The 13,599-nt window shown below is 44.7% G+C and overlaps 1 protein-coding gene across 6 annotated transcripts in view; it reads right to left on the bottom strand.

Annotated features, from left to right (window-relative positions):
• MGAT5 (alpha-1,6-mannosylglycoprotein 6-beta-N-acetylglucosaminyltransferase) overlaps window positions 1-13,599 on the bottom strand; it is a 360,006-nt gene that overhangs the window by 146,395 nt on the left and 200,012 nt on the right. For all 6 annotated transcript variants that reach the window (XM_024764088.1, XM_024764090.1, XM_024764087.1 and 3 more), the window contains 2 exons: window positions 2,060-2,136; window positions 944-1,033 (listed from right to left, as the gene is read on the bottom strand). In XM_024764088.1, the coding sequence (XP_024619856.1) occupies window positions 944-1,033; window positions 2,060-2,136 (167 nt within the window). The remainder of the gene's footprint in view (window positions 1-943; window positions 1,034-2,059; window positions 2,137-13,599) is intronic.

Consider the following 13,599-nt stretch of genomic DNA (forward strand, 5'->3'; position numbering starts at 1 on the left):
AAAAAAAAAAAAAAAAAAAAAAAACCAGAAAATAACAAGTGCTGGCAAGGATGTGGAGAAGTTAGAACCCTTGTGTACTGGTGGTGGGAATGTAAAATGGTGCAGCCGCTGTGGAAAATAGTTTGGTGGTTCCTCAAAAAATTAAAAATATAATTACCATATAATGCAGCAACTCTGCTTCTGGATCTATACCCAAAAGCATTGAAAGCAGAGTCTCAAAGAGTTAGGTGTACACCTACGTTCAAAACAACATTATTCACAATACCTGAAAGGTGGAAGCAATGCAAGGGTCCATTTGACAGATGAATGGGTAACAAAATGTGGTCTATACACACAATGGAACATGTTATTAAGCCTTACAAAGGAAGGACATACTGACACATGTACAACATGGATGAACCTTGAGTACACTATGCGAAGTGAAATCAGCCCATCACAGAAAGACAAATACTGTACACTACACTTATAGGAGTACTTGGAGTAGTCAGAGGCAGAGGCAGAAAGGAGAAGGGTGTTGGCCGGGGCTGGGAGAACGGAGGGAATGTGGAGTTACAGTTTAACGGGAACAGAGTCTCAGGTTGGCAAGATGAAGCATTCTGGAGATGGACGGATGGTGGTGACGGTCGCAGTGTGAAATGGACTTAAGACCGCTGAACTTTACACTTTATGGTTAAGAAGTTTTACTACATTTTTTTGTTAGGTGTATTTTACTACCTTTTTTTTTTTAATCGGGAAAAAATTAAACAGTGAACTCAGACTATTTTTCCCTCAAGGGGGGAAAAAAAAAAGTCACGCTACTTGGGGACAGAGGAGAGTCACGCAGAAGGGAATCACAGGCCCTTCGTGGGAAAACAATACCCGTTTTTCAGCCTTTCAGATTCCAGGCTCAGCTACAGAACAGACCGTCCACCCCCACCCCACAAAGCCACAAGAAGCTACTCACCTCACTGAGGTAAATAAAAAAAGAGCAGGTGGACCCATCCACTCCGTATTCTGCGTAGCAGGGATCCGAGCGCCACATATCTTTCATCCACTGAAACAACCAGAGAAGGTGAGAACGCTGATGAGCAGCCTGATCTCTGCGGCCAGGCACACCTGCCAACAGAGACGGCGAGGGCTCGGAGGGGGAGGGGGGTGGCTCAAACCGTGGCCTGAAGCTCAGGATCCCTGGGCTGAGGTCAGGACCAGATGCTCAGCTCTTGGACGATCGTGGCTTGAGCTGGGCCTTAGCAGAGGCCTTTGGAGTGGACAGAGGCCGTAAGACACACCCTGCAGTGCAGCCCGGGAGAAGCAACGGCAAGGAGCGTTTTATCAAGACCAAGTGCCTAATGCAGTGCCCCGGCATCAGAGTCCCCTCCCCGGAGAACTGCAGTTTCACAAGCCTCGGCACAGCGCCTGGAAGAGAGCGCACGGACGAGGGCAGGAGCTCAGCGTGCGGTGAGTCCCAAATGGAGGCTAGGTAAACACTCTGTGGTTTGGTCTCACCATCCTACGTGGCGCTTGAACGCTAACTGTTCTCTGCAAACTACTGCGAAGGAGAGTGGTCTCCCCAAGGGCTGGCCGTATAAATGGGGTGAAAAAAAAAATGTTAAGAGTCAAAGAGTGGCCAAGAGTGTCTGGGTACTCGACTGCACATGCAAATGTGACAATGAAATCTCGAACTGGAGACCTCACAGCAGAGGCCTGGGGCAGAGGGAAGGTGGATACTAAATAATGGCAGCCCCTTGTCTTTGGCCCTTGAAGGATCACCTGCTGGAGGATGGGAAGGGGGTGGTAGTGATAGCTTCAAAGCCACCGCAGGTGCCTGCAATGGCCCAGCCGTTTCAGTCTGACCACTTAGTCATTGTTGACTAACCCCACACAGCTGGCATAAGCAGGGAAGGGTTGTCATGGCCACAGCCCTTAACTGGCAGGACTGAGGCGCCCCTTAAATGACTCCCTTAAAGGGCTCGCTTGCCCATGTGTATTGCTGGGGAGAAGAAGGGAGGGTGGGGGAAGCAAGGGTCTGTTCGTGCAGATTAAGGAGGATGGGGACGAATGGAGATCCCTTCTGCCTTACCTTAATTTTCCCCTCGCAGTGGGGGTAGCCATCCATAGGAGGCAATACGCATTTTTCTTGAGCTCCATTAATGATATCTGAAAAGGAGGAAAAACAACAAAGGATACTATCAAGTTTATTGCAAGTGAGGGTCAGAGAGAGAAAAGGAAAAGAGAAGTCTACCCTGGGAGCCCCTCCAGCTGACGACAGTTCTGACTGGTCTGCAGGGAGGACCTGACCCAACCAGAGCCCACCTCCAGCATGGCCAGAGACCTGTGACATGCATGGCCCAGCCGCAAAGGTTGAGCCGGGCCAACCAGAGTGCTTGCCTGAAAATCTGCAACTGGGAAACTGAGAAACCATACGAATGGGGGGCAGGAAATGAAGTCATGAGATTAGGAGGGTCACGGGGCCGGCGAGGCCAGGCTAGGCTATGAGGACAAACTGAGGCCATGAGCAGCTTCCTGAACACGTGTGCTTATCACTTACGGAATCTAAAAAAGTGGTACAAATGAACTTATTTCCAAAACAGAAACAGACACACAGACGTAGAAAACAAACCTATGGCTACTGAAGGAGAAGCGGGGGGGATCAATTAGGAGTCTGGGATTAACAGATACACACTACTATATATAAAATAGATAAACGATAAGGACCTGCTGTATAGCACAGGGAACTCTACTCAATATTTTGTAATAACCTATAAGGGAAAAGCATCTGAAGAAAATAGATATATATGTGTATGTGTGTGTGTGTGTACATATATATATATATATATATATATATATATATATATAAATAACCGAAACTACTTTGCTGTACACCTGAAACTAACACAACACTGTAAATCAACTATACTTCAATAAAACAAAACAGACATGCGCTTGAGCTGAGGCAGCCCACAGGAGAGAGAAAGGCGAAGAGAACCATGTGCTCAGAAAGCCACAAGATGCATCTGCAAGGTGTACCTTCTTAGACCCGGTTCTTAAATTTCCACCAAGATCTCCTTATTCTTCCACTGTTTCCTCCCAATAAACTCCCTTTGTATTAGCAAGCTAGAGTAGATTCCTATTCCTTGTAACTACAGAGTCAAAACTGAAAAGAATGCCTCCCAGAAGCTTTAGTGATGGACAACAGACAAACCAGTAAACAACTGAACAGCAGTGTAAAAGGCCTTATGTTAGGGCGGGGCAAGGGAAGGACACGCGGCTTCCCTGGATCCAGTGACATGTCGGCTGAGATGTGAAGATGAAGGAGCGAGCCAGGTAGAGGGACAAGGTAGAGATGGTGTTCAGGAAAACATCCAAATGCAGGACCTGGTCTGACTGGAGTGAATTAGTACGAGGTACTGAGAGGCAGCGCCCAACCAGAAAGGCCTCAAGCACCAAAATAAAGACTCTGGTCTTTGTACTAAGGGTCTGGGTGGCGGAGCACTGAAAAGTTTTAAGGAGAAGATAGTTAGGATCAGTTTTTTGTTTAGGAACAATCATTACAGCTGGAAAGGGCGACAACCCTAAACCTACATGCTTCTGTTTTTGGACCAACTATATTTTCTGCACATGCTTGGATGTCCCAATTATTCACTGCTGACAGTTTCCTACACCAAGTACTAATCGGAAATGAGATCCCAAACTACATATCAACCTAAGGATAACTAGAGTGTAAAATCAATATCCTCCTTATCATAGGTTGGAGGCAGTGTCTGTTAGTTGTTAACATGGAAGACAGTTTGTTGGAGGCTTTGTTTCCCCATCTGTAAAATCGGAGTAACTGCACCTCTATTTCATCCAGGTCTTATTAAATATTTAAGTTAATATTTAATAACTTAAATATTTGTAAAAAGCCTGGTCTGGCACTCCCATCACATGATACCACAGACCATGGCAGGTGCTTAAAAGTTGGCATTTGCTGTATAATTCCACGCAACTTTCACTCACTATACCCAGGAAAGCAATATTTCAAATGCACATGCTTCTGGAAATGCATTCTCTTCGTTTTTAAAATAAATGCAGGCTTGAATGGTGGCTCTCCCTAAAGCTCCCCTTCTCTCTCATGTGTACGGGGACAGCCAGCTCCAGAATCCACTAACAGACGGGCTCCCTCAACAAAGAAAAGAAGTGCTTTCCAATGACTACTGCTCCTATCACTATTTTAAATTCCAATTTTGTTTACTACTTAAGCAAGTAAGACGCAGCAGAGGTTCCGAGAAATTAAGCAGAGTCCAAAACAGCCGAGGGTTGGGATAATCAGACATCTGAGATACTCAGGGGTAAATTACTCCCCTTTCTTTACACACAACAGGTATTACTCTAGTTCCAGATGTTCAGAGCCAGAAGTTATTGAAATGAGGTGAGTTGGAGGTATGGCAGTGCGGGACGAAGAGAAATCGCCGAGTGTTAAAATAAACCAGCAGGTCCGTGAAGGCTGCAGGCAAAGCCTAGTTGCTGGCAGTGTGGGTCCTCTTCATTTAAGAGTTTCAAGAAATAAAAAAATGTTATGCTAAGAGTCAGCAAACTTTTTCCGTAAAGGGCTGGACAATAAATATTTTAGTCTGGGCAGGCCACATGGTCTCTGTCTGGGATGTAGCAGGAAAGCAGCCACAGACGACAGGGGGTGGATGGGTGTGGCTGTGTTCCAATAAAACTTTATTTACAAAAACAGGCACAGACCCCGATGTTGGCCATGCTAAGAGACTCCCCAAATGAGGATCCTTTGCTTCTGCAAAGACCTGCGGTACGCGGGCCTCTCACTGTTGTGACCTCTCCCGTTGCGGAGCACAGGCTCCGGACGCGCAGGCTCAGCGGCCATGGCTCACGGGCCCAGCCGCTCCGCGGCATGTGGGATCCTCCCGGACCGCGGCACGAACCCGTGTCCCCTGCGTCGGCAGGCAGACTCTCAACCACTGCGCCACCAGGGAAGCCCTGAACTGACTTTTTAAAGGACATCTGCAGGCACTCCCCTGTCCGGCGTGCCCTTCCTGTCACCCTTCCCGGTTCCCTCCTCCCATTTAAAGCCCCTCCTCCTTTAAGACCTAGCTCGAGCATCCCCACCTGAAGAGAGCCCTGATCCTTCTTCTCCATCCCCAGGCTGAGTCAGGACCGAGTCAGGGCTGAGTGCTGCCCTGCGGCTTCTGGCCCTTCCACCACAGCGAGCAATCCTGTTCTCTTGTTCACATCTGTTCACCTCCCCTCCTAGGAGGTGGGAAGGTTACGTCTTTCTGCTCCATCACCAGGCACTCAGCGAGTGCTGCTGGGCTGAATAAACACACGCATGTTCCGTCTGCCTCCCCACCATCCCCGGCCTGACCCTTGGGCTCAGGGAGAATGAGACTGAGCTGAGACCCCAGCTAGACCAGCATTTGTTGCTCCTCTTCCAAGCAGCAGTGTGTCAGCTAATCCAACAGGGGCTCCTCTGCATTTCCAAGATCTAATGAGGAATTTTCTCATTATTTTGTTACACAGTGATGGGTTTGAATAGACAGTGGCTTCCAAAAGTGTAGTTGGATGACTTGAGGCTCTGGGGTGGAAGGGATCTGTGAAAGGGAGACACGGGAAGTGCCATGGGGCCGAGCTGCTCACAGAATCCAACCCCCAGTAAGTAATCTGAACGAGACCCTCCATTACCTCCCAGGCCCTGAGGAGTTTCAGCACATCCCACAGGACAGCTCCCTGCCTTGTTTCCATCACAATGACAAAAACTCAATGAATCATGTTTTCATTCCTTTGTGTCCACAGAAGACATTTACCTTTGCAAGAGCCTCCAACCTAAGGTTGGTTAAAAAAACCACAAAAATTCAGGCCAAAAGAGGTTAACGTGACGGCTTTTCAGGGGACACTTAACTTAATGAGGCCCCTCCCCACAAAAGGTGTCAGGATTCCGCCAAGATACATTACTAGAAGGCTCTCCCTGCTGTTCACCCCACCCTCTCACACAGGTCATCTTTTTTTTTTAACTGTGAAAGGGCAAAGGAAAAGGAAGATGTTAATGTAAGCAAAGAAGCTCAGCTCTTCTACTGTTTAGAATTCAGTTTCATCTCTTACCCTCATACACCAGCCCAAGTGGCATCTTGCACTGAAAACTTCACCTCTGAACTGATTCTATGGTACCGTCAACCAGGTTATTAGAAAAAAGGCAGGGTACCCTAGGTGCAAAAACTCTGTTGTTTTATCAGGGTAGTAGGAGGTCAAATATTAGGTTTAATCTAAGAGAACATTTTTCTTATTATCAAAAATGCTTACAACTCAGGAAGAGCACATGTACAGCAGGAGAAGTGACGAAAGATGCCATGAACACACCCAGAGCAGCGTGTTCCCATCAAGCGTGGAGCCATATTCTCCCCGACGGTCCTAACATGCATACACAGATTGAGACAGACACAACAGCATTTCAAATACATATCTGGAAGTGACAGAGACAAAGAGATATGGAACCAGACACACAGCTGTTTTTAACTCATGGCTTCCTCTGCCCAAGGAAGGAAGGAAAGTGGGAGAGTACAGGGCAGAAGTAAATGGTAAAGACAGTCTCAGAGGGACTGTGAGAATTGAAAAGGGTGATAGAGGAAACAGGTGGACAACATGACCTCCCTTGATACAGTACCAGTCTTTCTAAAGTGCTGGCACACACGTTAGCACATTTTATACTCACCACATCCTCCTGAACAAGGAAGACAATTACCTCATCTTATAGTTTGGAAAGGAGACGCTTCAAAATCCTCAGCGGCTACCGCCAAACTCAGCCCACAGCCACCTGGAACATCTCTCAAAAGCCTGCTGCTGGCCATGTGCTTCCATGTGAAAGCTACATCCTTGGGCTTCCCTGGTGGGGCAGTGGTTGAGAGTCTGCCTGCCGATACAGGGGACACGGGTTCGTGCCCCGGTCCGGGAAGATCCCACATGCCGTGGAGCGGCTGGGCCCTTAAGCCATGGCCTCTGAGCCAGTGCATCCGGAGCCTGTGCTCCGCAGTGGGAGAGGTCACAACAGTGAGGGGCCCGCGTCCCGCAAAAAAAAAAAAAAAAAGCTGCATCCTTCCTTGAAAGACATGGTCCATACCCTGGAGGAGCTCCCCAGGACTAGGGGGAGGGACCACATACAGCAGAGCCCCCTCCTCGGGTATAGCCTCCTGGAAGGCGGGCCACCCACCCTCAGGGCTGTGGCCCAGCACCCAACCTACTGCCTGGCACCCTGGCAACTCCATTGTATTTTTTTAGACAGATGAACAAATGTAACAAAGGGATTAAGAGCCCCAGTTTCAGAGAAGCACAGGGAGAAGAAAGAGCCACGGAAGAAAGGGGGTGGGCGGTCCTCACTGGGAATCTCTGAAAAAGAAACGCAAGAGTTCCGGACCACACACTAAACAAGCCAAAGGAATCTGGGCTCCACACAAGGAAAAATGTCACAAGGAGGAGCAGTGAAAGAAGACTCACTGCCGCAAGACAAATACCGCGTGCTAACACATATATATGGAATCTAAGAAAAAAAATGTCATGAAGAACCTAGGGGTAAGACGGGAATAAAGACACAGACCTACTAGAGAATGGACTTGAGGACACGGGGAGGGGGAAGGGTAAGCTGTGACAAAGCGAGAGAGAGGCATGGACATATATACACTACCAAATGTAAAACAGATAGCTAGTGTGAAGCAGCCGCATAGCACAGGGAGATCAGCTCGGTGCTTTGTGACCACCTAGAGGGGTGGGATAGGGAGGGTGGGAGGGAGACGCAAGAGGGAGGGGATATGGGGATATATGTATAACTGATTCACTTTGTTATAAAGCAGAAACAAACACACCATTGTAAGGCAATTATACTCCAATAAAGATGTAAAAAAAAGGAAGACTCATTGCCAATGCAGGGAGGGAGGAAGTGGCCTATCCCCCATGTGAATGACTGATATTCATACCTTATTCGTATTTAGAAAGAGAGGCTTGCAGTTTTGTGAGAGATGATCTTAATGACTCGTATGTTAACTGTCCTGATGCATTTACAAATCAAACACAAGATCCACTGGGTACCATACAAGGATACCTTTAGTTTTAGCTGCCAAGTTCAATACATATACATGGAGATGCTGTCTGTTTTTAAAGTCATCAACTGTCAACTATGCAGCACCATAAAACACTCACCTACTACAAACTTATTTCAAGTTAATGATAACCTTTCCTGACTCTGTTGAACAAAAGAGCTCCAGAAATATGGTTATAAAAAGAGGCTCACAACAAACAAGGCTGGCAGCCAGGTGTCACCCTTAATCCGATTCTATAAATACTTGTGGGTGGCATCACCTGTAAGAAACTCGGCTACATGCTCCCGGGTGGTGATGATAAAGTGAGGACATGAGGGGAGAGTAGGGGAGTGGATGTGTGTGGTGGTTAGTGGGAGGCAAGTGGGAGGCAAGGGGGAGGCGGTGGAGAGGGGGAGAGGTGTTTTGTGAGCCCTACACAGAAAGAAGATAGTTATTTTAGAATGAAAGTTGACCCTCCCAAGAGAGCCTCCTTTGGCAAGGTTCACTTTTCTGAATATTAATTACAGCAAAGACGACGTGTCTGAATAGTAATCATAGCAAAGACGACGTGTCTGAATATTAATTACAGCAAAGATGACGTGTCTGAATATTAATTACAGCAAAAACGACGTGTCTGAATATTAATTATTGCAAAGATGACGTGTTTGAAAATTAATTATAGCCAAGACGATGTATCTGAATATTAATTATAGCAAAGACGACGTGTTTGAAATGGCACTTCTTTTTAAGAACTTGTAAAACACAGTGCCATTAATTTTTTATCTAGAACTGAACAGGCATCAGATGGGTTAAGGGTGCCTGATTTCTTCACCACTGCTATTTTAATGGAAGATGAAAAAGGAAATTTAAAAATCTCTCAGAAATCTCAAAAAACGTGACCATCTGTCTACCCCTGGAAGTTTTAGGAAACCGAGTTCAATCTCCTGGTCCAGTTCCTTTGCCAGCAGCTAAGATAACCATCTTCATGAGTGAGGTACCCCAAGCATATTTCCTCTCAAAAGATAAAGGGTCTCCAGCAATTCTGTTTTTTGTGTAGGATAAGGTAGTGTTTCTCTCCGAACACCCGATAGGAACACACCGCCCCAGTTATCAGATGGCCCCTGCAGGGTGCCCACGTGAGCACTGCACCAGCCGGGAGCTGACTTCACCTCTGTGCTCAGCCTGGAGACCATGCTCTTGCCAGCGCATCCATCAGCTGGCCTCACGTCAGGAGTTACCAGCAATAAATCGGCCAGAAATCAGCCATGGTGAAATACAATCTCCCATTATGAATGACCTCACCAGTCATTCTCAGTTGGCAAATATTCATTTAGGGCCACTTTTTACATTTGCATTATGAAAAAGTGATTTAATTTCCATAACTGAATCATGTACACATATTCCAGACCCAGGGCCCACAGGAACAGGAAGCTCTCTGCCCACTGAAGGAGCTGGGGAGTCATGATGGGTAATGGGCACGACACACTCACGGACTCCCAGGGATGGATACCGGGCACCTTGAAAGGAGTCGTTTGCATTTTGTTGGTTTTGTTTTGTTTTTCAATGTAAGAAGCTAGAAATGAAATCACTGTACCAAAGAATTTCAGAGCTGCAGAGGACTCCTGGAGCCATATTAGTAAGCTGTTGACTTCTCCTGATTCATAATAAGGCCTAGAGAGATGAACTGCCTTCTGCATTCAGTGGTTTAATAAAATTCACTAGTTACCTCTCATGCACAACACATTCTGCATGTTCAACCCAGGCTTCTGTCTTCTGGGTCAAGACTGTTTCCACTACTCTGGCTCTTGGTATTAAAAGGCACACGACCACCATCATCACCATATTCACACTCTATACCAGAAATCCAAAGAGTCAACCCTGAAGAATAAAATGATCAGTTTTTACTTGTCTCTGAAGAAGCACTCCAAGGGCCTCAGGAACTTGCTAAAAACCTGGAGCTACAGTATTGCCCATAAGCAAACACTATAGGCATAATGGAAGTCAACAGGAAAATCATATTCAATGAACGGTTGTTGAATCATGCACAGCTTTTCAAGGATGACGTTAATGTGTAAAAAAAATGAAGTTGTGAGGACTATGAAAACACAGCGCCAAGTATAATCAACGTCAAAAATTTCAAACCACAGTAACAGCCAAATAACCCTAGATTATTTATGCTTTCTTCTGTTATACCCGGGGTCATTTGTTTGTTCATTGATTTTTGCAGAATTTCCACCTCATTAAGCTTTGATGCTAACATTAATACCGTTTTACCTTTCATGGGTAAAACAGAATTAAAAAGAATATCTAGGATTAAGATTCTCAGTACAATGAGGTATCACCTCACGCCGGTCAGAATGGCCATCATTAAAATGTCTACAAATAATAAATTCTGGAGAGGGTGTGGAGAGAAAGGAACCCTCCTACACTGTTTGTGGGAATGTAAATTGATACAGCCACTATGGAGAACAGTATGGAGGTTCCTCAGAAAACCAAAAATAGAGCTACCATATGGTCCTACAATCCCACTCCTGGGCCTTTATCCAAAGAAAACTCTAATTCAAAAAGATACATGCACACCAATGTTCACTGCAGCACTATTTACAACAGCCAAGACATGGAAGCAACCTAAATGTCCATTGACAGATGAAAGAATAAAGGTGATGTGGTATATGTATACGATGGACTATTCCTCAGCCATAAAAAAGAATGAAATAATGCCATTTGCACCAACATGAATGGACCTAGAAATTATCACACTAAGTGAAGTTAAGCCAGATAGAGCAAGATAAATATCATATTGATATGATATCGCTTATATATGGAATCTAAAAAAAAAAAGGATACAAATGCATTTATTTACGGAACAGAAATAGACTCACAGACTTAGAAAACAAACTTACGGTTACCAAAGAGGAAAGCGGGGGAGGGATAAATTAGGAGATTGGGATTACCATATACACACTACTATACATAAAATAGATAACCAATAAGGAACTATTGTATGGCACAGGGAACTATACTCAATCTTTTGTAATAATCTATAAGGGAAAAGACTATATATACATACATATATAGATATATATAAAACTGAATCACTGTGCTGTACACCTGAAACACAACACTGTAAATCAACTACATATAATTCAATAAAACAAAATAAATTAATTAAAAGGGATTCTCAGTAGGAGGGGCAGGGTCCGTAAGAATGTTATGCGCGCACAGACACACACACACACACACACACACACACACACCCTCCATTCTGATAGGCCCCCAGGTACTGCTACTGATACAAGCATGTCACATTCCTTAGAATATTCAGGCAGAAAAGGTTGGTCATCACACACCTAGGAACACATATGTGTAGTGGGCAGAAAACAGCTGGGGTTAAACACCTGACAGTGACATGAAACAAAAAGTTCATCATCATTAGCAATCAGGGAAACGCAAATGAAAACCACCATGATATATCACTTCATCCACTGAAACGGCTATAATCAAAAATTCAGGTCATAACAAGTGTTGGCAAGAATGTAGAGAAATCAGAACCCTCAAGCACTGCTGGCAGGAAGAGAAAATAATGCAGCTATTTTGGAAAACAGTCTAGCAGTTCCTTAACAAATTAAACATAGAGTTGCCCTTTGACCCAGCAATTCCACTCCTAGGTAGATACCCAAGACAAATGAAAACGTAGACCCACACAAAAGTTCATGGCAGCATTATTCATGAGAGCCAAAAGGTGAACACTGGAAACAATCCAAATGTTCATCAGTGGATGAATGGACAGACAAAATGTGGTACATCCACACAACGGGGTATTCCTCAGCCATACTGGGAATGAAGTACTGATTCATCCCACAACATGGATAAACCTTGAAGAAATTAAGCTAAGTGAAAGGAGTCAGTCACAAAAGACCACATATTATATAAAATGTCCAGAACAGGCAAATCCATAGAGACAGAAAGTAGGTTAGTGGCTGCTTCGGGCTGGGGGAAAGGGAGGTTGAAAGGGGGTTAATGATTGCTAATAGTAGGTACAGAATCCTTTTTGAGGCCAGAGATGGAAAACAGATCTTTTATCCTATGTTTTAACCCCGAGTGTCTACTGAGAAAGGAAATCTACCTCCAGTGGGTAAGAGCAACCAATCAAACATCAATGTCTGAGCGGGTGTGGGAGAGGGGAGAGGATCAATGTGGCGAAAGCAGCAGACTCAGAGCAGGGCAGGAGGAAACAGCTTGGAAAGGTTAGCTGACACCACACCCTGGAGAGCTGCAAATTCCAGGCAGAGAACACCATCACCCACTGCGGGAATACGAAGGTCACTGCGAACACTCGGGCAGCTGGGTGCTATGACGCTGGGGAAGAAACAGAGTCTTTGAGGAGAGAAGCACCGTGCTGAAAAACGTGAAATCCAAGGAAAAGGAGAGTGACAGCTACATTATGAGGATGAAAATTTGACCTGTGGACTTCCAAAGATACTGATGTATCAAGTCTTTACAGCTGAATAGAGTTTACACCTAAAGTTGTAAATTGTCAAGGAGCAGAAAGCTGTCTTTCACCAGTGAGGTAGCCCATGTTATTTTTCCAACACGGGGTCTCTAAAGATAACTATGAATGTTTAACCCCTTCTTTGATTTACAGCAGCTTCTAATACCCTCTTTCATCCATTTACATTTAATTAAGCTCTCACTGATGCCTACTTGGCAGGTAATAGGTATATTCTTTTCAAATTTACTTCCAAACTGGCACAGCATAAGCCTCTAAAGTTGTAAAACTATAAAAATCTGTCTTCTGACTGTAGTTAACACTGCTGTATGGTTTATCTCAAAGTTGCTAAGGGAGATCCTAAAACTCCTCATGACAAGAAAAAAACCATTTTTTTCACCCCTGCCCTTTTTTTAATATCTATTTGAAATGATGGATGGATGTTAACTAAACTTACTGTGGCAATCATTTCACAATATATGTAAGTCAAGCCATTATGCTGTACACCTTAAACGGACATAGCACTGTATGTTGATCCTATCTCAATAAAACAAAGGAAAAATGTCTGTCTTGTCCGTGCTTCAAATAGTAGATGAATCCTCTCATGAAATGCCATCTTCCCTCCTCGGCCACCATGCTACCTGCCTGCTCATTATGAAGCGACCTGCTCCTGGAATTGACACTGTAAAATGCTCCAAGAGAAAGCAGCCCTCTGTGCCCTGGTATTTGAGTAACTGACCACATTCCACTCCAGCAGTGGAAACAGGAGAAAAGGTGAGTACACATTATGCACTGGATTTCTTTGCTGGATTTATTGCTAAGTATTTTATTCTTTTTGATGTTATTGTAAGTTATTAATTTATTTTTGGATTGTTAATTACTAGTGTATAGAAATATAACTCATTTTTTACATTGATCATGTTTCCTGAAATGTTTCTGAATTCATTTATTAGTTCTAATTGTGTGTCAGGGGGTGTATTTCTTATATACAAGATCATGTAATTGGAAAGTAAACATATTTTTACTTCTTCCCAACCTCCCCCCCCCCCCCCAAAAAAGATATTGTGG

This window comes from Neophocaena asiaeorientalis, unplaced genomic scaffold (genome assembly GCF_003031525.2).
Source record: "Neophocaena asiaeorientalis asiaeorientalis breed wild unplaced genomic scaffold, Neophocaena_asiaeorientalis_V1.1 scaffold102, whole genome shotgun sequence".
Lineage (NCBI taxonomy): Eukaryota > Metazoa > Chordata > Mammalia > Artiodactyla > Phocoenidae > Neophocaena > Neophocaena asiaeorientalis.